Source organism: Struthio camelus, chromosome 4 (assembly GCF_040807025.1).
Source record: "Struthio camelus isolate bStrCam1 chromosome 4, bStrCam1.hap1, whole genome shotgun sequence".
In the NCBI taxonomy this organism is placed as follows: Eukaryota; Metazoa; Chordata; class Aves; order Struthioniformes; family Struthionidae; genus Struthio; species Struthio camelus.
This window is the reverse complement of record NC_090945.1, coordinates 87,505,866-87,530,506: the sequence shown is the minus strand read 5'-3', so window position 1 is coordinate 87,530,506 and position 24,641 is coordinate 87,505,866. Positions and strand designations below refer to the sequence as shown.

The 24,641-nt window shown below is 71.1% G+C and overlaps 1 protein-coding gene across 5 annotated transcripts; it reads left to right on the top strand.

The window, feature by feature from the left end:
• Nucleotides 1–2,535: 2,535 nt before the first annotated feature.
• Nucleotides 2,536–9,631, top strand: PCGF1 (polycomb group ring finger 1). 5 transcript variants are annotated; one of them, XM_068944001.1, is made up of 11 exons: nt 2,548–2,731; nt 3,065–3,142; nt 4,554–4,659; nt 4,969–5,121; nt 5,362–5,450; nt 6,700–6,771; nt 7,129–7,237; nt 8,080–8,113; nt 8,466–8,552; nt 8,643–8,723; nt 9,458–9,631. In XM_068944001.1, the coding sequence occupies exons 1-11, from the start codon at nt 2,551–2,553 to the stop codon at nt 9,503–9,505; spliced, it is 1,038 nt and encodes a 345-aa protein (XP_068800102.1). In that variant the 5' UTR covers nt 2,548–2,550; the 3' UTR covers nt 9,506–9,631. The 5 variants fall into 5 exon arrangements, with proteins under 5 accessions (XP_068800103.1, XP_068800105.1, XP_068800102.1 ...); XM_068944002.1 differs by lacking the exon at nt 5,362–5,450 and having other exon boundaries at nt 2,536–2,697; XM_068944004.1 differs by lacking the exon at nt 5,362–5,450 and having other exon boundaries at nt 2,542–2,731.
• The last annotated feature ends 15,010 nt before the right edge of the window (nt 9,632–24,641 follow it).

Sequence of the window (24,641 nt, the reverse complement as noted above, 5' to 3'; positions counted from 1 at the left end):
TGAGCAGGACCCCGTGCAGGACCTCTGCCCAGGTGAGCAGGACCCGGTGCAGGACGTCTGCCCGGGTGAGCAGGACCCCGTGCAGGACCTCTGCCCAGGTGAGCAGGACCCGGTGCAGGATCTCTGCCCGGGTGAGCAGGACCCCGGTGCAGGACCTCTGCCTGGGTGAGCAGGACCTGGTGCAGGACCTCTGCCCAGGTGAGCAGGACCCGGTGCAGGACCTCTGCCCGGGTGAGCAGGACCTGGTGCAGGACTTCTGCCCAGGTGAGCAGGACCCGGTGCAGGACCTCTGCCCGGGTGAGCAGGACCCGTTGCAGGACATCTGCCCGGGTGAGCAGGACCTGGTGCAGGACCTCTGCCCGGGTGAGCAGGACCCCGTGCAGGACCTCTGCCCAGGTGAGCAGGACCCGGTGCAGGACCTCTGCCCGGGTGAGCAGGACCCGGTGCAGGACGTCTGCCCGGGTGAGCAGGACCCCGTGCAGGACCTCTGCCCAGGTGAGCAGGACCCGGTGCAGGATCTCTGCCCGGGTGAGCAGGACCCCGGTGCAGGACCTCTGCCTGGGTGAGCAGGACCTGGTGCAGGACCTCTGCCCAGGTGAGCAGGACCCGGTGCAGGACATCTGCCCGGGTGAGCAGGACCCCGTGCAAGACCTCTGCCCAGGTGAGCAGGACCCGGTGCAGGACCTCTGCCCGGGTGAGCAGGACCTGGTGCAGGACTTCTGCCCAGGTGAGCAGGACCCGGTGCAGGACCTCTGCCCAGGTGAGCAGGACCCGGTGCAGGACCTCTGCCCGGGTGAGCAGGACCCGTTGCAGGACATCTGCCCGGGTGAGCAGGACCTGGTGCAGGACCTCTGCCTGGGTGAGCAGGACCCGGTGCAGGACCTCTGCCCGGGTGAGCAGGACCTTGTGCAGGACTTCTGCCCAGGTGAGCAGGACCCGGTGCAGGACCTCTGCCTGGCTGAGCAGGACCTGGTGCAGGACCTCTGCCCGGGTGAGCAGGACCCGGTGCAGGACCTCTGCCCGGGTGAGCAGGACCTGGTGCAGGACCTCTGCCCGGGTGAGCAGGACCTGGTGCAGGACCTCTGCCTGGGTGAGCAGGACCTGGTGCAGGACCTCTGCCCGGGTGAGCAGGACCCGGTGCAGGACCTCTGCCTGGCTGAGCAGGACCTGGTGCAGGACCTCTGCCCGGGTGAGCAGGACCTGGTGCAGGACCTCTGCCCAGCACCGACTGGCCACAGCACACGGCGAGCGTGACCTGGCACTTGATGCCCCCCGGCACCTGCTGCACAGCCAGCGGGGGGGGGGAAGCGAGCACGGCCCCAGGCGCAGCACAACGCGGCTGCCTGCTGCCCAGGGGGGCACAGCCCCGCAGCGCCCACGGCCCCGCTGGCACTCAGCACGGCCACGTGCAGGGACCCCCGACCCCTTCCCATGGGGGCAGCCAGGACCGCGCCGCACCTCGTCCCTGTGAAGGTGGGGGGACCCTGTCCCCAACCCGCGGCTTCCCACCCCTGGCCCCAGAGCTGCCCCATGGCCCCCGGCACCACACAACGCCGGGGTCAGCCAGCGGCCCCCGCAGAGGGTCCCACCCGTGGGTCCCCCCATCCAGCCTGACCCAGCCGAGGGGGCAGGGATGGGAGCCCTGGGGAAAGGCTGCACCCCTGGAGCCCTCACACTCCCCCACACCCCACAGCCCCCCGAGTCCCTGGCACCCCCCCAGCCCCCCCCAGGGCCCCTGCAACTCCCTGAGCCCCGACACTCCCTAGGGACCCCGCAGCCCCCTGCACCCCTGGAGCCCTCACACTCCCCCACACCCCACAGCCCCCCGAGTCCCTGGCACCCCCCCAGCCCCCCCCAGGGCCCCTGCAACTCCCCGAGCCCCGACACTCCCTAGGGACCCCGCAGCCCCCTGCACCCCTGGAGCCCTCACACTCCCCCCCACCCCACAGCCCCCCGAGTCCCTGGCACCCCCCCCAGCCCCCCCAGGGCCCCTGCAACTCCCCGAGCCCCGACACTCCCTAGGGCCCCCGCAGCCCCCTGCACCCCTGGAGCCCCCACACTCCCCCACACCCCACAGCCCCCCCAGGACCCCTGCAGTCCCCCGAGTCCCTGGCACCCCCCGAGCCCTTGGCACCCCCCCAGCCCCCACAGGGCCCCCACGCACACCAGCCCCCCGGGGCCCCCGCAGCCCCCTGCACCCCCCACACTCCCCCACACCCTGCAGCCCCCCGAGTCCTTGGCACCCCCCGAAGCCCTTGGCACCCCCCAGGGCCCCCACGGACCCCAGCCCCCCAGAGCTCCCCCAGCCCCGACACTCCCTAGGGCCCCCGCAGCCCCCGGTCCCCTCCGCAGTGCTCTGCTGCCGCCTAGCGACGGTCAGCGGAACTAGACGCAGGCAGCGGCCTCTCTGATTGGCGGCGGCTGCGGTCTGTCAAGAGAGTGCCCCGCTGCCATTGGCCCACGGCCAGGGGGCGCCCTCCCCCCGGGAAAGGGCCGGTGGCGACTGCGCCCCGGGAGGGCACGGGGGTCACGTGACCCCGGGGCGGGGGAATGGCACGTGATCCGGGGGCAAGCGACGCCGGTCGGGCGGCCGCGGCTCCCCCCGCGGAGCCCGGCCCGACCCCACGCGTGACCGGGAGTCACCCCTGCTCCGGCCCGAGAGCCCCCGCGGTCCGGCCTGCCGCCACAGACGCTTTCGTACGGGCTCCCCCCGCCCCGCGCCGGGGTCAGGGTCAGCACCGGGGCCGGGGATCAGCACCGGGGTCGGGGGTCAGCACCGGGGCCGGGGATCAGCACCGGGGTCGGGGGTCAGCACCGGGGCCGGGGGTCAGCACCGGGGCCGGGGTCAGCACCGGGGTCGGGGCCGCGCTGCCCGCCGCTCCCACCAGGGGGCGCGCTAGCTCTTTGAGCGCGGCCCGGCCGCTCCCAGCATGCCCCGCGGCCAGGCGGGCGCGCGGGGCACGCCGGGAGGGTAGTCGCGGCCGGCGGCGGCGGCAGGCTCCGCCCCGAACCCGGAAGTGAGTGGGGAGGCGGAGGAGGTTCTAAGATGGCGTCGCCTCCTCAGGGGGGCCCGATGGCGATCGCCATGCGGCTGCGGAACCAGCTCCAGGCCGTCTACAAGATGGACCCGCTGCGGAACGAGGTGAGCGGGCCGCGGGCCGCGTCGGGCCTGCGGGAACCGGGCCGCCGCGCATGCGTGGGCGGAAGAGGGCGCCGGCGCCCGCGGCCCGGGGGACGCCGGGGAGCCGCGCAGGCGCCGTGGCGCCTCCCGTGCGCATGCGCGAGCCCGCCCCTCCGCGTGCGGCCGCGGCGCGGAACGTGCCGGGCGGGCGAGGCCGCGGGGGCGGGGCGGGGCCGGGCGGGGCGGGGGGCCCGGAGGCGGAGGGGCGGGGCCAGCTGTGGTTGGGCGGGGCACAGGTGGAGCAGTGGGGCAAGGAGGGGGTGGGCCGGGGGCAGTGGGCGGGGTCAGGAGAGGGCGGGGCCGCGAGCAGTGGGCGGGGCAAAGGCAGGTGCAGTGGGCGGGGCGGGGCCCGGGGGGGCAGGGCCAGGCATGGGGCGGGACCCAGGTGTGGGGGGGGAGGCCAGAACTAGGGGCGGGGCCAAGTGCTGGGGTGGGGCAGGGGGCGGGGCCAAGTGGGACAGTGCCAGGCATGGGGTGGGGCAGAGCCAGGGGCGGGGCCAAGTGGGGCGGGGCCAGGCACGGGGGTGGGGCACGGGGCGGGGCCAGGGCCAGGGGTGGGGCCAAGTGGGGCAGGGCCAAGCATGGGGGTGGGACATGTGGCAGGACCCACGTGTGTGGGTGTGGCCAGGGGTGGGGCCAAGTGGGGCAGGGCCATGTGTGGGGGTGGGGCATGGGGCAGGGCCCGAGTGTGGGGGTGGGGTCTGGGGCGGGGCCCAGGTGATTGAGGCCCAGCCGTGGGTGGCTGTGCTGGGCTCTGTGGGGTTGTGTGAGGCTGTGGGTGCTGGCAGCCTGGTTCCTGTGGGTGTTGTGCCCCACAGCAGGACCTGGGGGGCTGTGTGAGGCTGTGGGTGCTGGCAGCCTGGTCCCTGCGGGCGCTGTGCCCCACGGTGGGACCTGGGGGGCTGCCCCCGATGGCAGCGCTGTGCCCCGCCGCGGTGGTGGCTCGGCTCTGCCCCCACGGCCCTGCCCGGGGGGCTCTGTCGCAGGTGAGCTGGGGACGCGGGGTGGGGGCGCCCGGCAGGGCTGCTGCTCCGGGGCCCCTGGGGCCTCTGGCCCCGGCGCCGCCAAGGGGGTGTTGGCCCACTCTGGGGCGTGAGCCTCTGCCTGGCCGCAGCCCCCAGCCCCACGCTCCCGCCTGCCCCACTGTCTCCCGGGTCGGAGCGCTGCCCCGGGGGCTTCGCGTGCTCGGCGCTGCGGGGCCGGCGGTGCGGACGCAGTCAGTCTCTGCGGAGCCTGCTGGGCTGGGCAGCGGCCGCCGCCGGCGGGGAGCGGTGGTGCAGGGCGCCCCGTCGTGCCAGCCGCCGCGGGGCGCCGGGCCGAGCCCGGCAGCCGGGGTGCTGCGGAGCCGACTGACAGGCGCTTGTCTCTGCAGGAGGAGGTGAAGGTGAAGATGAAGGAGCTGAACGAGCACATCGTGTGCTGCCTGTGCGCCGGGTACTTCATCGACGCCACCACCATCACCGAGTGCCTGCACACGTGTGAGTCCCCACGCGGTGGCGGCAGCAGCCTGCCGTGACCGGGCGCTCCAGCTCCGGCTGGACACGGGGCTTGGCCCCGTTGCTTGGGCGGTGGGACCCAGCTGTGTCCCTGCTGGACCCTGGCCGTGTCTGGGCAGGGCTGCGCACCGCCTCTCCCAGCTGCGAGTGTGTCTGTGCTGCTCTGGGACTGTGGCTCCAGCCCGAGGGTGCTGGGGGCGGATGTTGGGTGCCGGGTGACACTCAGTGTCCGGGGGTGCGGGGCTGTCTCGCGGCCCCGACCCCTCCGACATCCCGTCCTTCTCGCTGCAGTCTGCAAGAGCTGCATCGTGAAGTACCTGCAGACCAGCAAGTACTGCCCCATGTGCAACACCAAGATCCACGAGACACAGCCGCTGCTCAACCTCAAGCTGGACCGTGTCATGCAGGACATCGTCTACAAGCTGGTGCCCGGCCTGCAGGAGAGTGAGTGACCCCAGGCGTGTGGGGTGAGGGAGGGAAGGGCTCGGGGGGCTCATCAGCCCGGGAGCGCAGTGGGGAACGGCCATGGTGAGCTGTGTGTGGGACGTGTCCAGAGGAGAGGCAGACTGGAGGGACCTGCTGGCTCTGTCGCTCTTGGGAGATGCCTCCCTGCAGCGTGCAGGGAGACTGCCGGTGGGTCTGGATTTTCAAGATGCTTCTGACCGCCTCTGTGGCCTCTGCTAGGATCCGACCAGCCCTTGGGGGAGGATCTTCATGCATAAAAGCAGTTTTAGAGCAGAGAAAAAGAAAGCAGGAACACAGTGCTCACAAAGGTCAGTGCTCACAAAGGAAGGAGGTCACAGGGGCCCTGCTGGGTTGTGCTGCTGGATGCGTGCGTGGCTGCTCTGGGATGAGGAGTAAAGCGAGGTGGCAGTTTGCTGCTGGCTCTGTGTTGTTCAGCACTTTACATCAGGCGTGGAGACCTGCAGAAAACTCTCGCTGCCCCAGGGCCGTGGCTCTGCGTGTTTTGCTCGGTGGTGCTGCTGGGTTAAGTAGCTGCTGCTCCCGTTCAAGGGGGGCTGGGTTGCTGTGCTGTGCAGGGACCCAGATTGGAGAACTGAGCTGGGTTTAAGTCTGTGCTTTATTAAGGAGGTGTTTTTAACCCAGCTCAGCTCCCTGATCTCATCACTCCGGGGTCTTGCAATCAGTTGTGCTTGGCACAGTGGGGTCTGAGCTGTGGGAACAAGAGCTACTTAAGCCAGGACTGCCTCTGAGAGGAACGTCCCTGGAGCCAGAGTGTGAGTGACTGCGCGATTAACACAGCGACGAGAGCCGGCGGTGATGAATGCAAAGCAATGCACGCAGGGCGAGCAGCCCTGGCGCTGCAGGCACAATGGTGGGCTCAAGATTAGCCGCTGTCACTCAGGGCAGAGATCAGGAAGGCACTGGGGATATTTTGCTGAAAATGTCAGCTTGCTGCTCGGCAGCAGTGAGGAAGCAAAGGGGTGTTAGGCATTGTCACGGAGGGATGGAGAACAAACAGAAAACGTGATTACGCTGCTGTAGGAATCCACAGCAAGCATACAGCTTGGTCCCTGGCCCTCCACCGCAGAAAGGGAAGAGGAAAAGTGGGAAAAGGTTTGGAGAGGAACGATGAGAGCGTGGATGGTGTCTGGGTTGGAAGAGAATAACCAGACAGGGCTCTGCAGCCTGCAGAGTGGTGGGTTTTGATGGAGGTCTGCAAGATGGTGCAGAGAAGGTGAAGAGGGAAGGAGAATTCGTGGCTGCTTGCTGCACAGGAATTGTTGGGTGTTTGCTGAATTGCCAAGCTGCAGGAAGAGCAGCGAGACAAAGGGCAGTGAGGAGCGGGGGGACTCCTCGCCTGTGGGTGTCATGGGGCCAAACCCCGGATGAGTTCAAGGATCAGCCAAGCCTCAGGGTACGGCCAGGGAGCGATGTCCCCTGGCGTCTTGTCAGCTGCCCTGTAGGGTGGCCCCAGGCGCGGGGGGAGCTGGGTGCCTGGGCACAGGGGGCGCAGGGTGCAGGGCCAGCCCTCAGCACCGCTCGTCTCTCTCCCTGCAGGTGAAGAGAAGAGGATCCGCGAATTCTACCAGTCCCGCGGCCTCGACCGGGTGACGCAGCCCAGCAGCGAGGGTGTGCCGCTTGCAGGGACTGGCGTGCTGGCCGGGCACCTGCCGGGTCTGCGCTATGCGGGCGGGGGGGTTGGCCTGTGCCAGCCGTTTGGGGTGGGGGTCCTGGGTGCAGATAAAGGAAACGGAGCTGGGGGGCGTCTCGCTATGGCACCTCTGGCCGAGACCGGCTGCTGGCTCCGAGCTGCCCCGCTGCCAGTCCAGGGCATCCCGGCCTCGGCTGCAGGACGCCGGCTGGCTCGTAGGCCGCGCTGGGCCCCGGCCCCCAGCCGCGGCAGCTGGCAGTGCCGGGAGCGCGATGTGCTGGTGCCGCAGGGGCAGCAGCAGGCTGACTCCTGCCCCACTCTCCGTGCCTCCCCAGACCTGGTTGGGGGCGACCCCATGGGGCTCCCCTACAGCAGCTTCGATCACTCCCGCGCCCACTACTTCCGCTACGACGAGCACGTCTCGCTCTGCCTGGAGAAGCAGAGGTGAGTGCCGCGAGGCCGGGCTGGGGCCAGGGCAGGCTGCTGGCCCCGCGTTGCCCGTACCGCAGGTGGGGAGCGGGGCCTGGGGAGGCTTGGAGCAGGGGTGGACAGCAGGGAGCCGCGGAGGCGGGCCTGGGTCAGCCAGCGCGGTGCTCAGGGCGATGCACCGCGCTGGGGCCACCCACCCAGGCGGGACCCTCTCTTGCTTCTGCCTGGGGGAAAGGGGACGCGGCTGAGGCCTGGGGCCCCTGCTGCCCCTCTCCTTTGGAGCTGCCCGCGCTGTCCCCCCCTCCTGCAGCAGCTCCTGCCTCGCCGTTCTGAGCTTTAATAAATGCTGGGGAGGGCGTGCTGCACAGCTGCCTGCTGGCTCCCGACAGCAAAGTCAATAAGCGGCAGCTCTGGGAGCTGTAATGGGATCGATGGCTGCAGCTCAGCTGCCAGCCCTGGCCGCGGCCCGGCGCGCGGGCCGTCAGCCTGCCCAGGAGCCGCCGAGCGAGGCCCGGCTCCGTGCGTGCGTGACGGGCAGAGCGAGGGGGGAGCGCCCAGGCAGGCAGGGAGGGAGATGCCGAGGGGCTGGCCTGGCCCGGGGCAGCCCCCGGTGCAGCCCTGCGCCGGGTCCCGCGAGCGGCCGGCGTGCCCGCGCTGAGCCGCAGGAGCATCCGGAGCCGCCAGCCCTCGAGGACGCGTGCCGGGGGCTGTGCCCGGAGAGGAAGCAGCGGTGGTTTACGGACCCTCCCCGGCGAGCAGGGTGCCCCGGCAGCGCAGGGCCCCCTGCCCGCGCGGGCGCGTGGCTCCCGCCTCACTGCGCTGGAGCTCTCGGGCTGCCCCTGCTTTTCCTTCCACAGCTCCAGCAAGGACAAGAACAAGGCTGTTCTGCAGGTGAGCGCGGGGCTGTGCGGGCACGGAGCAACGTCTCTGCCGTCTGGCCTTGCCCCTGAGCGCTGTGCGTGCTCCGGGAGGCCGCAGGCTCTGCCCCAGGCACGGCCTCGTGCCCAAACGTGTCCTCAGAGCAGGGAGGAAGGGCAGAGCCCTCCCTCCAGGCTGGTGTGCGGCGCTGGGACATGGTTTGGCTTGGCGTGCGGGGTCCCGGAGGGAAGGGGAGGGCGTGCAGACGAGGCAGGCGAGGAGACCTGCAGCCTCGCCGTGTGGGTGCTGGGCCCAGCGCAGGGGTCCGTGGGGGCGGCGGGGCGCCTGGCGGGCCCCCGCCGTGACCCGCTCTGCCCCCCTGCAGCAGAAGTACGTGAGGTGCTCGGTGCGGGCCCAGATCCGGCACCTGCGGAGGGTCCTGTGTCACCGCCTGGGGCTGGCGCTGCAGCACGTGAGTGTGGCCCCGGGCTGGGGCCGGGCTGGGGGCTGGGGGCGGGGGGGGGTCACAGGCCCCCAGGTGACACAGCGTCCCCGTGCGTAGGTGCAGATCCTCTTCAACAATGAGATCCTCCCCGACCACATGACGATGAAGCAGCTCTGGCTCTCGCGCTGGTTCGGCAAGGTGGGTGTCCCCGGCTCGGGCCAGGCGGGAGCCGGCGCAGGCGCGCCGCTGTGCCGAGTTGCGTGGGGCCCCGGTGCCTTCTGCCCCCCCGTCACCGGGGCTGTGCCAGCCCGGTGCATCCGGCACAGCTCCGGGTGCAGGCAGGGCTGCGGAGTCCCCGTCCCGGGCTGGGAAGGGGCAGGGAGGGTGGGAGGGGGGTCTGGCAGGGGCCGAGCCTCCCGGGAGAGGAGGCTCGGTCGGGGAGCAGCGTTCAGCCGAGGAGCCCGCGGAGGAGCGGGGAGTCGGTGAATCAAGGATGATTAATGTTGCCAAGACCTGGGGCACCCACCGAAGTGCGCAGGCAGGCAGCAGGCTTAGCGCAAACCCGGGGCGGTGCTTTTCCACGCGGGTCGGAAGTGTAAACGGGTCCCAGAAGGGGTTAGACAAGTTCATGGAGCGCAGCCCTGCGGCTATGAAACGCTGCCTGGGGCCTGATGCGCCGGGGAAGGGTCGCTGTCGCCTGCCCGCAGCATCCCCTGGTGGGGTCCGGGGTCCGGGCGAGAGCCCCCCCAGGGTCGCCTCTGCGTGGGGCCTCTACGCGGGGTGGGGGGCTGCAGAGCGGCCCTAGGGCTGGTGGGGGGCAGGAGGCTGCGTGCCCCGCGGGGGCTGCGGGGTGCCTGTCCCAAGGCTGGCGGGGGGTACGGGCCCTGGGGCAGGGGTGGCCGCTGCCCTGACTGTCCCTGCTTGCCTTGCAGCCCGCGCCCCTGCTGCTGCACTACAGCATCAAGGACAAGAGGAGGTAGGGGCTGGGCGCGGGTGCTGCCCGCCTGGAGCGCAGCCCTGCTCCGCACCCCCGGCCCTCCCCACTCCCCCTAACTTAAAACCCCCTCCTGCTCGAGTTTATTTTTTGAATAAAACAGTTGAAAATCCCCTGACTGGTCCCTCCTCCGGCAGGAGGGGGTGGCAGCTGGGGCTGGGGCTCCACCTGCAGCGGGGAGCGCGGGGGGCTGCTGCTGCCCTCCCCGAGCAGGGGGGCTGAAGGCCCAGCTGCCCCAGCCCCTCTAGGAGGGGGGTTGCAGGAGGGGGAGGGCAGGGACCGCTGCAGATGCTGCCAGCGTGGGGGTGTGCTGGGGGCGGCTGGGGGGTCGGCCATGGGCTTCAGGGGGTGAGGGGCTGAGCTGGGGAGTGCAGCACTGAGGGGCTGCAGTGGGGGGGTGCAGCACTAGGGGGCTGCAGTGGGGGGTGAGGGGCTGTGCTGGGGGGCTGCAGTGGGGGTGAGGGGCTGTGGGGGGGTGCAGCACTAGGGGGCTGCAGTGGTGGGTGAGGGGCTGTGCTGGGGGGCTGCAGTGGGGGGTGAGGGGCTGTGGGGGGGTGCAGCACTAGGGGGCTGCAGTGGTGGGTGAGGGGCTGTGCTGGGGGGCTGCAGTGGGGGGTGAGGGGCTGCGCTGGAGGGGTGCAGGTGGTGCAAGAGGCAGGTCAAGGAGCTGGGTCGTGGGGTGCAGCAGGGTGGACAAGGGGCTGGGCTGTGGGGCGCAGCACTGGGGGGCACGTGCGGTGCAGCAGTGGGCTGCACTGCAGGGCCTGGGCAGTGCGCTGTGGGGCGCAGCAGAGGCAGCGAGGGGCTGCGCGTGGCGCAGGAGGTGCCGCTCGGGGGGCTGCAGCGGGGGGGTGCAGCGCGGGGGCCTCACCGGCCCCGGCCGCGGTGCGCTCCGCCGATCAATCACCGTCACGGTTGCCTGCGAGCGGCCCCGGCGCGGCCCCCCGCCGCCTCCGCCGGTGCCAGAATCCCGAGGAGGAGCCGGGGGGGGGGGACGGGGGACGACCGCAGGCTGCACCCCCCCGCCGCCCCCCGCGCACAATGAGCCGTAATAAAGTCATGGGCCCCGGGAGCCCCGGCGGGGGGGCCGCCGCGTCGCAGCCATCTGGGCGCTGCCGCCGCCCCCCCGAGCAGCTGCCGGCGGGGGCCCGGCCCGGCCCGGCCCGGCGGCGGCAGCCCCCAGCCCGCAGCCCCCAGCCCGCCGCCCCTCTTCCCGCAGCAGGAACAGGTGCCCGGGCCCCGCTAATCCCGCGGCGCCGCCGCCGCTTCCTCGGGGCGGGGGGCGCCCGGCTCCCCCGGCCCCCCCCGCCCCGCCGCCCGCCCCCCCGGCCCCCGCCGGCCTCGCTCACGGGCCGCGACCGAGCGGCCCCGGCGGCGGTGCCCGTGCGGGAGCCCCGCGCCCTCTGCCCACCCCTCCGGGCCGGCGGCTCCTGCCGGGGCGGCGAGCGCGTCCCGGTGCCGGTGCCGGTGCCGGTGCCGGTCCGCGCCCTCGGGGCGGCGCTGCGGGGGGATCCGGTTACCGGCCCCGCGGCCCAGCTGTCCCCATCCCTCAGCCGGGCGCCCCAGGCCCAGCGGCACGCGTGGGGGAAGGCGGGCCGGGGGCTGCGCGGGGCGGCGGCGGCGGCGGGGGGGGCGGCCGGGCCCCCCCGTGTCTGTCAGCAGCGGCTCTGGCAGGCGGCGCCGGCGGCGGGGCCGCGCTGCGCGCCGCGGAGCAGGAGCAGGAGGGCGGCCCGGGGGGGGGGGGGGAGCAGGGGGCGCCCCCCCCCGGCGCATCCCGCGCTTATCAGCGGCCGCGAGAGCGCAGGGAGCCTAATTCAAACCAACTGCGGGGCTGACGTTGGTAAATGAACATCCGCTGCCCCGGGGGGGCTGGGGCCGGGGCTGCGGCAGCCCCGCCGTGCCCCGGGCACCTCGCACCCCCCCGTCCTGCCGGGGAGCGTGGGGGTGCACGTGACCTGGGGGCGGGGGGGGGGGAGCGTGGGGGTGCAGGTGACCCCGGTGGGGCAGGGGAGGCCTGGGGGTGCAGGTGACCTTGGGGGAACAGGTGGGACCTGGGGGTGCAGGTGACCTGAGGGCACAGGACAGCCGGGGGGGATAAGGGTAAAGCCGGGGTGCAGGTGACCCCAGTGGGGCAGGGGGGGCCTGGGGGTGCAGGTGGCTCGGGGGCATGGGGGGGGGCTAGGGGTGCTGTGACCCTGGGGGGACAGGTAAGACCTGGGGGTGCAGGTGACCCCGGGAGCACAGGACAGCCGGGGGGGATAAGGGTAAAGCTGGGGTGCAGGGGGACCCCAGGCGAGCAGGAGCAGCTCAGGGATGCAGGGTAAGGCTGGGGGTGCAGCGCAGCCCCAGGGGCGAAGGCAGAGCCTGGGGCTGCAGGGCAAGCCCTGAGGAGCAGGAGGGGCCCAGGGGTGCTGGGACACAGTGGGGAGCCTGGGGCTGCACGGGAGCCCCGGAGGTCCAGGGAAGCCCAGAGGTGCAGGATGAGCATGAGGGATGCAGGGAACCCAAGGTGCAATGTGAGCCTGGGGTGCAGGGAAGCTCAGGGATGCAGGGGGTGCCCGGGGTGCCGGGGAGCCCAGGGGCACCCTGGTGTGGGCCGCGCTGCCCAGGACAGGTGCTGGGCTGGGCCGGGCCCGGCTGCGAGCAGCAGTCGCAGCGCTCAGCGCAGGGCGAGGGCCTTCTCACATCCCGCCCCGCGTCATGCTCCGAGGGGGCTAACGGCCCCGGGCTGCAGCCCAGCCCAGAGGAAAGCTGAGCCCCCCGCTCTGCACGGCCCTAACGCGGGGGGCAGCTGCAGAGCCCTGGCTGGGGAAGGCCACTCCAGCCTCAGCCCTGCGGGGCAGCCCCCGGGCACAGCTTGGGTCAAACCGCAGCCCTCAGCTCGGCTCTCAGGAGCTCCCCAGCCATGCAGGGACCCCAGGAGCTCCCCGGCAGAGCAGGGACTCCTCTGGGTGCTCCCCAGCCATGCAGGGACCCCAGGAGCTCCCCGGCGGAGCAGGGACTCCTCTGGGTGCTCCCCAGCCATGCAGGGACCCCAGGAGCTCCCTGGTGGTGCAGGGACTCCCCTGGGTGCTCCCTGGCCGTGCAGGAACTTCTCTGGGTGCTCCCCAGCCATGCAGGGACCCCAGGAGCTCCCCGGCAGAGCAGGGACCCCCAGAGCCAGGCTAGGTGAATGGTAACGGACAGGCTCAGCTGGGGGATTAACACGGCTGGGTCTGCCAGGGCGGCTCGGCCCTCCGAGGGCAGCACGGACCCCGCAGCCCCCATGCCCAGGGCAGCCCAGCACTGCCAGCAGGTCAGAGCCCAGGGGGACGGGGCAGCCCCAGCCCTCCCCTGTGGGCTCTGTGCACAGCCAGGCTGCTGCGCAGCCCCCCGAGGCAGCTCCAGCACTGCCGCCTCCCGCTGCCCCCATGGCCCCTTGTGGGGCTCCTCCCCCCACCCTGTTCCCCCTTCCACGGGGCCCTGGGGTGCTGACTCTGGCCTGCAGCATGGGGATGGGGGATGCTGTGGGGTCATGGTCCCCATGGGGGAGGCTATGGGGCCATCATGGCCATGGGTGATGCTGTGGGGCCATGGTCCCCGTGGGGAGATGCTCTGGGCCATAGCCTGCATGGGGGATGCTGTGGGGCCGTCATGGCCATCGGTGATGCTGTGGGGTTGTGGTCCCCATGGGGGGATGCTGAGGGGCTGTAGTCTGCATGGGGGATGCTGTGGGGCTGTGGTCCTCATGGATGACGCTGTGGGGCTGTACTCTGCATGGGGGATGCTGTGGAGCCATCGTCCCCGTGGGGATGCTGTGGGGCTGTGGTCCTCATGGGGGATGCTGTGGGGCCGTGACCCAGGCCGGATGGAGGACCCCGTGTGCCCCTCAGGGTCACGGCGCTGCCACCTCCAAGGGCCTCGTTCGATGGGGCTGGGCGGCGAGGGTGTGCTCGGGGGCCGCCGGGGGGCAGGTCCCAGCCCCACGGTGCCGTGTGCTGGTGGAGGGGCCGTGCGTGGCTGTCCCGTCCCACCCCACTGGGAGCTGGGGACGCCGTCGGGGCGGTGCTCAGCATCCACCGGCTGCAGCCCCCTCGCCGCCACGCTCCGGCGGCCCTGTCTCTCGCCCCATTGCCTGCCCCTCACCATGGCCTCCCGGCGCCGGCCTCCGCTACCGACGCCGGCGCCGTGCAGCTCGGGCCAGGCCGTGGGGGCCACCGGATGAGCGGGGAGGCGAGGACGCGTGCGCGGGGCGGGGGTCACCGGTGTGCAGCATCCGTGGCACCGGCAGCCCTGGCCCCGGGGCGCTGCCGTACGGCTGTCGTGGCGGGAATGAGCTGTCATGCCGGAGCGGGGAAATTACCCCGTAACGAGGCGCGCTGGAGATTAGGCTAATGAGAAAATCAAAACGCAATTTAATTCCTGTCACCGCCGGAGCGTCTTTAAACGACTCCGCGCGGTTCCGACGGGCCGGGGGGCTGAGCCCGCGCACCCTGCGGTGCAGCACCCGCTCCCGGCCGCCCCGGCCCCGGCGGCCGCCGGGAGGGCAGCGCCTCGGCCTTCCTCGGTGAGCTCGCGGGACGCTGGGCGACGGCCCCGGCGGCAGCGCCGAGCCCCGAGCCTGCTCCCGGCCGGGCCAGCGCTGGGACCTGCCGCCTCCACGGCCGGGTGCCCACGGCAAACGGGGCGCCGGGGCAGGCAGGTGCCTCGGGGTCCTCCTCCAGGAGCGCCGCGCGTGGGCGAGCGGCAGGGGCCGGCCTGGCGGCCGCGGGAGGACGGAGGAGGTGGGACGGGCAGGGTGAGCTCTCACCTTTGCCGGTTTATCTTGGACGGCGACGTTTCCTCCGTCTCTTTGTTTGCAGGGCTGCGCGCCGCCTGCGCCCCACCCTGCCTTCCTCCCGCAGCCGGGCCGCCGGGCACTGCGCTCCGGGATGCACGCCGCGGCCGGGGCCGGGGCCGCAGCCCCCAGCCTGCTCGATGCCTGCGCGACGCTGCCCGACGGCCGCGCCGCCCTGGGCTCTCCGCAGCCCCGGCCGGTGCACACACGGGGCCCGTGCATGGGGTGCGCACGCAGGGTGCACATGCACGGTGCATGCGCGCACGGACTGCGTGCCCGTGCAGGATGCGTGCGCCGGTTGCGTGCCCCAGGTGCACGCGCAGGCAGGATGCACGCAGGCAGTGCACGCGCACGGTGCTCGTACGGGGTGCGTGCAAAGCTGCCTGCCGGCTGGGGTGCTGCCCGGGGCCCCGCCGGCACACGGGTGCCACGGCGCTGGGCCCGGCCGGCCCCGCTATTGTTGTGGCCATGGCCCTGCGCGGCCTTTGAAGTTGGCGAGACTTCCTGCCCCGAGGTTTTATGGCCCGATCTGTCTGCACCGTGCGCTTCCCCCTGCCCATAAATCACTCGGCACTGGGAGGCTCGGGGGAGCCCGGCACGCCCAGCCGCACACCCGCAGCCCCGGGCCAGCGGGACCAGCCTGGGCCCCGCGGTCACCCCGCGGCCTGCCTGGCCTCCCGGGGTGGCAGGGGACGGAGCCAGCCCCAGGCCCTCCGTCTCCCAGGCCGCGTGCGGGCTGCCGACGGCCGGGCCGCCCACGTGCAGCGGGACCGTGCACCCGGCTCGGGAGGGTGCAGGACATGGTGGGCATCTCCCGCCTGGGACCCCCGGAGCCACCCTGCCCGGGGGCATTCCCACGCCACGGAGGGGGCACGCCGGGGTCTGCCCACGCCTGCAGCCGGCACCTCCTCGCCAGGGGCCGGGGAGCGCTGCCGCCTGCCGGCGGGCAGCTGCCAGGCTCTGCCAGCACCGGCGGCCCTGCGGCTCCGGTGGTGCTTGTATGGGGCCACACGGAGTCCCCTGCCCGGGCGCTCGCCCCTGTGCCCCCGCGCTGGGACTGGTGCCGGCCCTGCCCCTGCCTGCTCCATTGTCCCAGGGAGCTGGTACCCAGCCGGCCCCGTCCCACAGCCCTGTCCCTGCCGGTCCTCCCCCACCGCCCCCCCCGGGGCAGTAAAACAGGCAGCGGTTTAACTAGCGGGACCCGAGGTCAGGCTTTTAGGGCTAATCGCTGCAAGATTGGAAACACTGGTCGGTTAGAAAGACAACTGAGCCCGGGCTCCCAGGGCCGGCCGGGAGCTCATCTGTCCCGCTGCACCCCGAGGTGCTGTCCTGTGCCAGGGCGCAGGAAGGTGTGGGGGCTCAGGGACAGTGCTGGGGCGCAGAATGATGCTGGGGTGCAGGGATAGTGCTGGCGTGCAAAATGATGCTGGGGTGCAGGGATAGTGCCTGGGGTGCCAGACAGTACCTGGGGTGCAGGGGCGGTGCTGGGGCACAGGATGGTGCTGTGGCACAGGGACAGTGCTGAGGTGCAGAGACAGTGCCCGGGGTGCAGGGCCGCTGCTTGGCTGCAGGATGGTACCTGGGGTGCAGGGACAGTGCCTGGGGTGCAGAGACAGTTCTGGGGCACAGGATGGTGCTTGGGTGCAGGGACAGTGCCAGGGAACAGGACAGTGCCGGGGCACAGGAAGGTGCAGGCTGCAAGGACAGTGCCACAGGACAGGACAGTGATGGGTGCAGGATGGTGCCACAGGACAGGAGGGTGCTGGGGTGCAGGATGGTGCCAGGCACAGGGATGGTGTCACAGGACAGGACAGTGGTGGGTACAGGACAGTGCCAGGGCACAGAAGGGTGTCAGGGTGCAGGAAGATGCTGGGTGCAGGAATGGTGCCACAGCACAGGAGGGTGCTGGGGTGCAGGAGGGTGCCGGGGTGCAGGACAATGCTGGGGTGCAGGACGGTGCCAGGCACAGGGCAGTGCCACAGCGGAGGAGGGTGCCAGGGTGCAGGACACTGCCAGGGTGCAGGATGATGCTGGGGTGCAGGAGGGTGCCAGGGTGCAGGATGATGCTGGGGGGCAGGAGGTGCCGGGGCGGGCAGTCTCGTCCCCGGCCCGCGCTCCCACGGCTCCTCCGGCCCCGGCTGCCTCCAGCCGCCCCGCCGCTTCCGGCTTGACTCAGCAGCGCAGACGGGGCGCGCGGGCTCGCTGAGCCGCCGTTACCTTTGCTATTCAGAGCATTTCCTGGGTTTTATTGTCTTCCCCTCCTTGTCCCACCTTCCTTGCAGGAAGCGGTGGGTCCCGGCGGAGCCGGCGGCTCCGGCCCGGCAGGACCGCGCTCCCAGGCCAGCGGAGGCTGCGGCCGGCCGGCAGCGCCGCGGCGAGGAGCCCCGCTCATCCTCTCCCTCCCTGCCCCGGCCCGGGCGCGGGCCAAACGCCTGCGAGGGGGCCAGAGCGGTGCGGGGCACCGCTGCACAAGCTCGCCGCAGAGCCAGGGCTGCTCGGGGCCCTGGGGCCGGGACCCAGTGGGGTTTCTGCGGGGCCGGGACCCGGCAGCCGCCTGCCCGCGCGGGACGTCCTCCCCCGGAGGGGTCTGCAGCCCCCCCGCCGTGGCGAAGGAGACCCTGCAGCCTGGCACGGCGCGGGTGGAAAGGCAGGCCGGGGCGGTGACGCGGCTGAGAGCGGATGCCGCGGGGGGAGAGCGAGCCCCGTTTCCCAGCCCTGTGTCAATGCCCCTCCCAGAGCCCAGGGGGGACCCAGGCGTCCGGCGAGGACCCAGCCTGGCCAGGAGCGGCGGGCGGGCTCTGCCGCGCCGTGCCTTGTGGCAGGGGCTGGGCCGGAGGAAGAAGAGCCGTCGCAGAGGAAGCCCCATCCTTCCTCCTGCTCCCGCTCCCATCCCGGCTCTATTCTTAGCCCTGGTCTGTCCTGCATCCTCCCTGCCCCAGGCCAGGGTCTGTCCCCCATCCATGCCCGGAGCGGGAGCCTTTAGGAGAGCAGCCCCCTTGGGCCCTGCAGGGATGGGAGACCCGTGGGCACACTGCTGTGGGTCCCTGCTGCAGGAACCCTTCCCCGTCCCTGCACCCAGGGCCGTTGTCCCCTCTTTCCGCTCCCCACCCCCCGGCCCAGCCACAGCCGTAACTCTAGACCCCGACAGCTGTGCCGTGCCAGCTGGCTCCACGGCACGGTGCTGCACAGCACAGCACAGCACTCTGCTGCATGCCGTGGCGCTGCATGGCTCAGTGCAGCACAGCATGCTGCAGCACAGCACAGTGCTGCATGGCACAACACAGTGTGGCATGGTGCAGCACGGCACAATGCAACATGGCACCTCATGGCACAATGCAGCGTGGTACAGTGCAGCATGGCACAGTGAAGCAATGCATGGCACAGTACTGCATGGCACAATGCAGCACGGCACAGTGCAGCCCAGCATGGTGCAGCGCTGCATGGCACAGTGCAGCACGGCACAGTGAAGCACTGCATGGCACAGTACTGCATGGCACAATGCAGCACGGCACAGTGCAGCCCAGCATGGCACAGTGCAGCATGGCACAGTGCAGCACGGCACAGTGCAGCCCAGCATGGCACAGTGCAGCATGGCACAGCACTGCATGGCACAGTGCTGCATGGCACGGTGCAGCACAGCATAGCATGGCACTGCATGGCATGGCACGGGGAGGCTGGGGGCCAGGGAGCCAGCTGGGGACCGTGCCCACTGTCCCACCTGCTAAGGTAGGGCCAGACCCTTCTGTGCACCAGCATCATCCCTTGTGCAGGCCCTGGCACTGCTGGGGGTCGCTGCCCTGTCCTTCCCCACGGACCGGCCCCAGCCCCGAGGAACCACGGCGTGGGGCTGGGGGAGCTGGCACAAGGGCCCATCCGTGGTGCCCGGTGGTCCGGGGCCGGCCGCGCTCTGCAGAGCCCTGCGGGGGAACAGGGCTGCAGGGGGCCAGGCCACTGCAGCCTGCCGATGCCTCGGGCGCCAACGGCAGCGCGCCGCTCCCTGCGCTGCCCGGCCGGGGCCGGCTGCACCTCCGCGCTCTGCGTGCAGCTGGGGCAGGGCGGTTTGCCGCGGGGGCCTGGGCTGCCTGGGGGGCACTTTCCCATGGAGGAAGGCGACTCGGCTGCCTGGTGGGGGGCGGCGGTGTCCCTCGGTCTGCAGGCATGGGGACGGGTCTGTCCTGGGGACGCAGCTTCTCCTGCAGTGAGGACGCTGGGGACGGGACCATCCGGGGACAGGGGCTTTGGGACGATGCCGCTCCGGTAGGGCAACCCCGGGGACGGGGCCTCTTGGTGTGGGCTCCAGGTATGGCACCTACCCAGGAAGGGGCATCTGATGGCAGTGTGTCTCCTGGTACAGGGACACTGGGGACACTGGGGACAGTGCCTGCCCATGTCCTGTGGCCCTGAGGACAGCACCTACGGAGGGGCAGGGGCCCTGGGGACGGTGTCCCTCCCCTGTGGGGACGGTGTGCCCTGGCGGGGGTCACGCGTGACCCGCCGTGTCCCGGGGGCCTGCCCTGGGGCCGTCCCCGCGGCGTAGCGGGGTCAGCGTGCCGGGAGCGCCGCATTCCTGCTCCCCGGCTCGGCCGATCGGGTTACCTGCAGGCATGAGCCGGGCCCGGCCCCGCCGATTAATCTTCCCCTTGTAACACTTTGTAATTTGCCATTACAAAGCCCATTAAACGCGCTGGCTGGTCCCAGGCCGGGCGCAGGGGGGGCTCGTAAATATGGGCCGTGTCAGGAGGCAGGTACTTAGAGCCCTTGCACGGGGGCCACGGGAGCAGGCTAAGAAAACAGCATGATGGATGGGGACGGGAGCGCTCCCCTTTCATCTCCAGCCCCGGCCCTGCTGGGACTGATTACGGCCCGGCCAGAGGGGGAGGCGGCGGGGCCGCGGCCGGGCATGCGCCCACCTGAGCTGGGCTGTGCCGGGAACACCGCAGAACCAGCCCGCCGTGCCTGCGGGAACCGGGCCGCCGTGCCTGCGGGAACCGGGCCGCCGTGCCTGCGGGAACCGGGCCGCCGTGCCCGCGGGAACCGGGCCGCCGTGCCCACGGGAACCGGGCTGCCGTGCCCGCAGGATCTGGGCTGCCGTGCCCACGGGAACTGGGCTGCCGTGGCCACGGGAACCAGGCTGCCATGCCCACAGGAATCAGGCTGCCATGCCTGCAGGAAACGGGCTGTCGTGCCCGCAGAATCTGGGCTGCCGTGCCCGCGGGAACCGGGCTGTCGTGGCCACGGGAACCGGGCTGCCGTGCCTGCAGGATCTGGGCTGCCGTGGCCACGGGAACCGGGCTGTCGTGCCCGCAGGAACCGGGCTGCTGTGCCCGCGGGAACCGGGCTGCCGTGCCCGTGGGAACCGGGCTGTCGTGCCTGCAGGATCTGGGCTGCCGTGCCCACAGGCACCGCAATGGCTCCTCCACCCTGGGGCCAGCGCACGGCCACGGCGGGGCTGCAGGCAGCCGGACCCCCGCAACAGGGGTACTGTGGCGGGTGCCACCAGGTGCGGGCGGCGCACCACTGCAGAGCCCAAGCAGGGCTGGTGTCACGCGCGCGACAAGGGATCACATGCAATTAGCCGCCAGACAGAGACGCGGCATTTCAATAACGCGTAGAATTGATTTAGACAGAGTGAGATCGGCGTGCTGCCAGGAACGGCAAAATGAGCCTTCCCCCTCCCCAACCTGGGGACCCCCAGCCAGCCCTGGCCCTCACCAGCTGCGAAGCACCCACTTGCTGCCGTGCTGCGAGCGTGCCCGCGGGCATCCCAGACGGGGCCGGCCCCATGGGCTGCGCACAGCCCCCGGTTCACCCCACACCTCCCTGGGGCGTGCTGATAGTGTGAGGGCAGGGAGGGCTGCTGGCCGCCGGCGAGTGCCAGCGCTGGCTCTGGGGACAGAGCCCGCCGGCTGGGCACAGCCTGCTCCCTGCGTATGGGGCTGTGGGCAGTGGGGCTCGTGCAGCCCAGGCCAACGTGAAGGGTGGGTAGCAGTCCCCCCACTGCCAGGCTGCATGCGCGTGCACAAGTGCCTACGTCATGTCCCTGTGCGCATGCAGGCTCACACGCCCTCATGCATGCACTCACTGCTGTCCGTGTGCGTGCACAACAGCCGCAGGCATGCACACACGGCTGCTCACGGGCATGCACACGTGCTCCCATCACTGCATGCCTGTACACAGGCACCAGCACACATACGCACGCACGTCCTCATGCATAAACTCCTGCACTTATGTAACCATGCAAGGGCAAATACCCCTGCACATCCATGCACCCACATGCACACAAACCCTGCGGGTCCAGCAGCAGCAGAGCAGTGGGGGGGGGCTCTCCCTGCAGCAGAGCCAGGGCCTGGATGCGGAGGCTACACGCAGCCTGACTACGCTCACTGCCTGCTTGGCTGCGGGATCCCTGAGCCCACGGGCTGGCACAGCCCCCCGCGAGCCCTGAGCACTGCTGGCCTTGTCCCTGCTCTGGCTGGTGCTGAGGGCAAGGGAGTCCATGGGACAGATCGAGGGGACTGCCCCTCTGGCAGGGGGAAAGGATGGAGCAGGATGGGCAGAGGGACAGGATGAAGCAGGATGGGCAGAGGGACAGGATGGAGCAGGATGGGCAGAGGGACAGGATGAAGCAGGATGGGCAGAGGGGCAGGATGGGCAGAGGAGCAGGATGGAGCAGGATGGAGCAGGATGGGCAGAGGGGACAGGATGAAGCAGCATGAAGCAGAATGGGCAGAGGGGAAAGGATGAGCAGAGGGACAGGATGAAGCAGCATGAAGCAGGATGGGTAGAGGGGCAGGATGGAGGAGGATGGAGCAGGATGGGCAGAGGAGCAGGATGGAGCAGGAGGGGCAGAGGAGCAGGATGGAGGAGGATGGAGCAGGATGGAGCAGGATGGGCAGAGGGGCAGGATGGAGCAGGATGGAGGAGGATGGAGCAGGAGGGGCAGAGGAGCAGGATGGAGCAGGATGGGTAGAGGAGCAGGATGGGCAGGATGGAGGAGGATGGAGGAGGATGGGCAGAGGGGCAGGATGGAGCAGGATGGGCAGAGGGGCAGGATGGAGCAGGATGGAGGAGGATGGGCAGAGGGGCAAGATGGGCAGGATGGAGCAGGATGGGCAGAGGGGCAAGATGGAGCAGGATGGGCAGAGGGGCAGGATGGAGCAGGAGGGGCAGAGGGGCAGGATGGAGGAGGATGGGCAGAGGGGCAGGATGGAGCAGGATGGGCAGAGGGCCCAGCCAGACCTGCCTGCTCCCCTCTCCCTTCCCGTGTCCCCCGCAACACCGTCCCCGAGAGACAGCCCGCGCCGGGGGGACAATCAGTGGCTGCCCCCGGCAGCGCCGTGCCTGCCCTGCACCAGGCGCCCGCCCCCCCACAGCCACCGCCGCTGCGTTTCGCTGAACTTTTCTTTTTAATTAACCTCTCGGCGGCGCGGCCCAGCAGCCTTGTCGGGGTTAATGATATCAGTGACCCGCTGCGTGGCGGCCCCGATCGATCCCCCGCCCCGCGCCGCCGCCCGCCGCTACGCCGCTGCACACCCAGCGCGTGCTGCGCCGGCCTCGCCATGCAGTGCTACACCGTGCCGTGCTGTGCCGTGCTGTGCTGTGGTGCACTGTGCCGGGCCATGTTGTGCCGTGCTGTGCCATGCTGTGCCAGGCCAAGCTGTGCTGCATTGTGCTGTGCTGTGCCATGCCGTGCCATGCCATGCCGTGCTGTGCTGCACTGTGCTGTGCCGTGCCATGCCCTGCCATGCTGTGCCGTGCCATGCCATGCTGTACTGTGCTGCGCTGTGCCATGCCATGCCGTGCCATGCCATGCTGTGCTGCACTGTGCCATGCCATGCCATGCTGTGCTGTGCTGCACTGTGCTGCACCGTGCTGCGCTGTGCCATGCCATGCCGTGCCATGCCATGCTGTGCTGCACTGTGCCATGCCATGCCATGCTGTGCTGTGCTGCACTGTGCTGCACCGTGCCGTGCTGTGCCATGCCATGCGGTGCCGTGTCATGCTGCACTGCGCCATGCTGTGCTATGTCATGCCATGCAGTGCCATGCCATACCACGGGGTGATGGCAGGAGCTGCGCTGCATCCTGATCCCAGGCAGCCCCAGCACCAGGCAGGGGACGGAGCCTGGAGGGACCTCTGGTGCTGCCCACTGCCCGGTGCGATGAAGCCCCAGCAGGAGCCCTGGCTGGGAGATGCTCCCTGCGTGCCGGCAGCAGTCATGCCCGGGCAGCGCCGCAGCCTGGGCCCCGCAGCCCCCCCCCCAGCAGCTCCCTGTGCCTGGTCCACCCCCCGGGGCTCGGGGCAGCTCTGCAGCACGGTGCAGGCCTTGGGGCACCAGCAGGCCGTGGGGCCCTGGGAGCGCTGCAGGGCGCCAGGAGGGCCATGCTGGGAGGCAGGGGGGATCTGGGGGACAAGGGGAGGTCTGGGGCACATGGGGCTTATGGGCCACGGGGGGCCTGCAAGGCACAGGGGCTGCGGGGCACCGGGGGAGGGCTCCAGCACATGAGGCCTGCCAAGCTCATTGCAGCTGCCCAGCTGCAGCCGCTGCCCCCTCCCTGGCAGGGATCGTCCCAGCCAGCCCCAGTGCCCAGCCCTGGGCTCGCGTCCTGCCGGGGCCGGGCACGTCCGCGGCAGCGCTGCAGCAGCCCTGGCCAGCACGGTGTCCTCGGCCCGTTGGACCCCTCGGCCCCGGGGGTGTCCGTGCCCATTCGCCCCCCGCAGCGCTTCCCGCGGCCGGCAGCCGCCTTGCACATCCCTCCGGGACACCCAGCCGCACGGGAGCACCTGGCCCCGGCATGGGAGGAGGGTGACGCTGGGGGACACCGGCTGACGTTGGCACCATGTGGGTCCCGGCTGCTCCATCCCGCGCTGCACACAGCGCAAATCGAGGCTGCGTGTCGGCTGAGTGCAGCATCCTGCCACCCCAGGTGCTCCAGCAACCAGCGTGGCCAACATCCAGCCGCAGCCACCTCCGCCGTGGGGATGGGGATGTCCCTGCTCAGCTCTGCTGTGGGGACGGGGATGTCCCTGCTCAGCTCTGCTGTGGGGACGGGGATGTCTCTGCTCAGCCTGGCCGTGGGGACAGGGATGTCCCTGCTCAGCTCTGCTGTGGGGACGGGGATGTCTCTGCTCAGCCTAGCCATGGGGACGGGGATGTCCCTGCTCAGCTCTGCTGTGGGGACAGGGATGTCCCTGCTCAGCTCTGCTGTGGGGACGGGGATGTCTCTGCTCAGCCTGGCCGTGGGGACAGGGATGTCCCTGCTCAGCTCTGCTGTGGGGACGGGGATGTCTCTGCTCAGCCTAGCCATGGGGACGGGGATGTCCCTGCTCAGCTCTGCTGTGGGGACAGGGATGTCCCTGCTCAGCCTAGCCATGGGGACGGGGATGTCCCTGCTCAGCTCTGCTGTGGGGACAGGGATGTCCCTGCTCAGCTCTGCTGTGGGGACGGGGATGTCTCTGCTCAGCCTGGCCATGGGGACAGGGATGTCCCTGCTCAGCTCTGCTGTGGGGACGGGGATGTCTCTGCTCAGCCTGGCCATGGGGACGGGGATGTCCCTGCTCAGCTCTGCTGTGGGGACAGGGATGTCCCTGCTCAGCTCTGCTGTGGGGACGGGGATGTCTCTGCTCAGCCTGGCCGTGGGGACAGGGATGTCCCTGCTCAGCTCTGCTGTGGGGACGGGGATGTCTCTGCTCAGCCTAGCCATGGGGACGGGGATGTCCCTGCTCAGCTCTGCTGTGGGGACAGGGATGTCCCTGCTCAGCTCTGCTGTGGGGACGGGGATGTCTCTGCTCAGCCTGGCCATGGGGACAGGGATGTCCCTGCTCAGCTCTGCTGTGGGGACGGGGATGTCTCTGCTCAGCCTAGCCATGGGGTTGAGGATGTCCCTGCTCAGCTCTGCTACGGGGATGGGGATGTCCCCACTCGATTCAGCCATGGGGATGGGGATGTCCCTGCTCAGCTCTGCCATGGGGATGGGGATGTCTCTGCTCAGCCTGGCCGTGGGGACAGGGATGTCCCTGCTGAGCCTGGCCATGGGGATGGGGGTGTCCCCACTGGGTTCAGCCGCGCTTTGACCCAAGGCAGCGGGGAGCAGGCCCCGGTCGGCGCAGGAGGAGGGCAGCAGCGTTTGCTCTGGCCGGAGGCTTTGAAATGCAAACCGCCCCCGGGCCATTTGGCCGGAGTTTGGCCCGGGCCCATCTGGAGGCGGCGGCCGCAGGGAGGGGGTCTCAGGGGGAGGGCGGCAGCTGGGCCCCGTGTCCCCGGTCCCCCCGCGCGCCCCGCGGTGCACGTGCGGCCGCGCGCGCC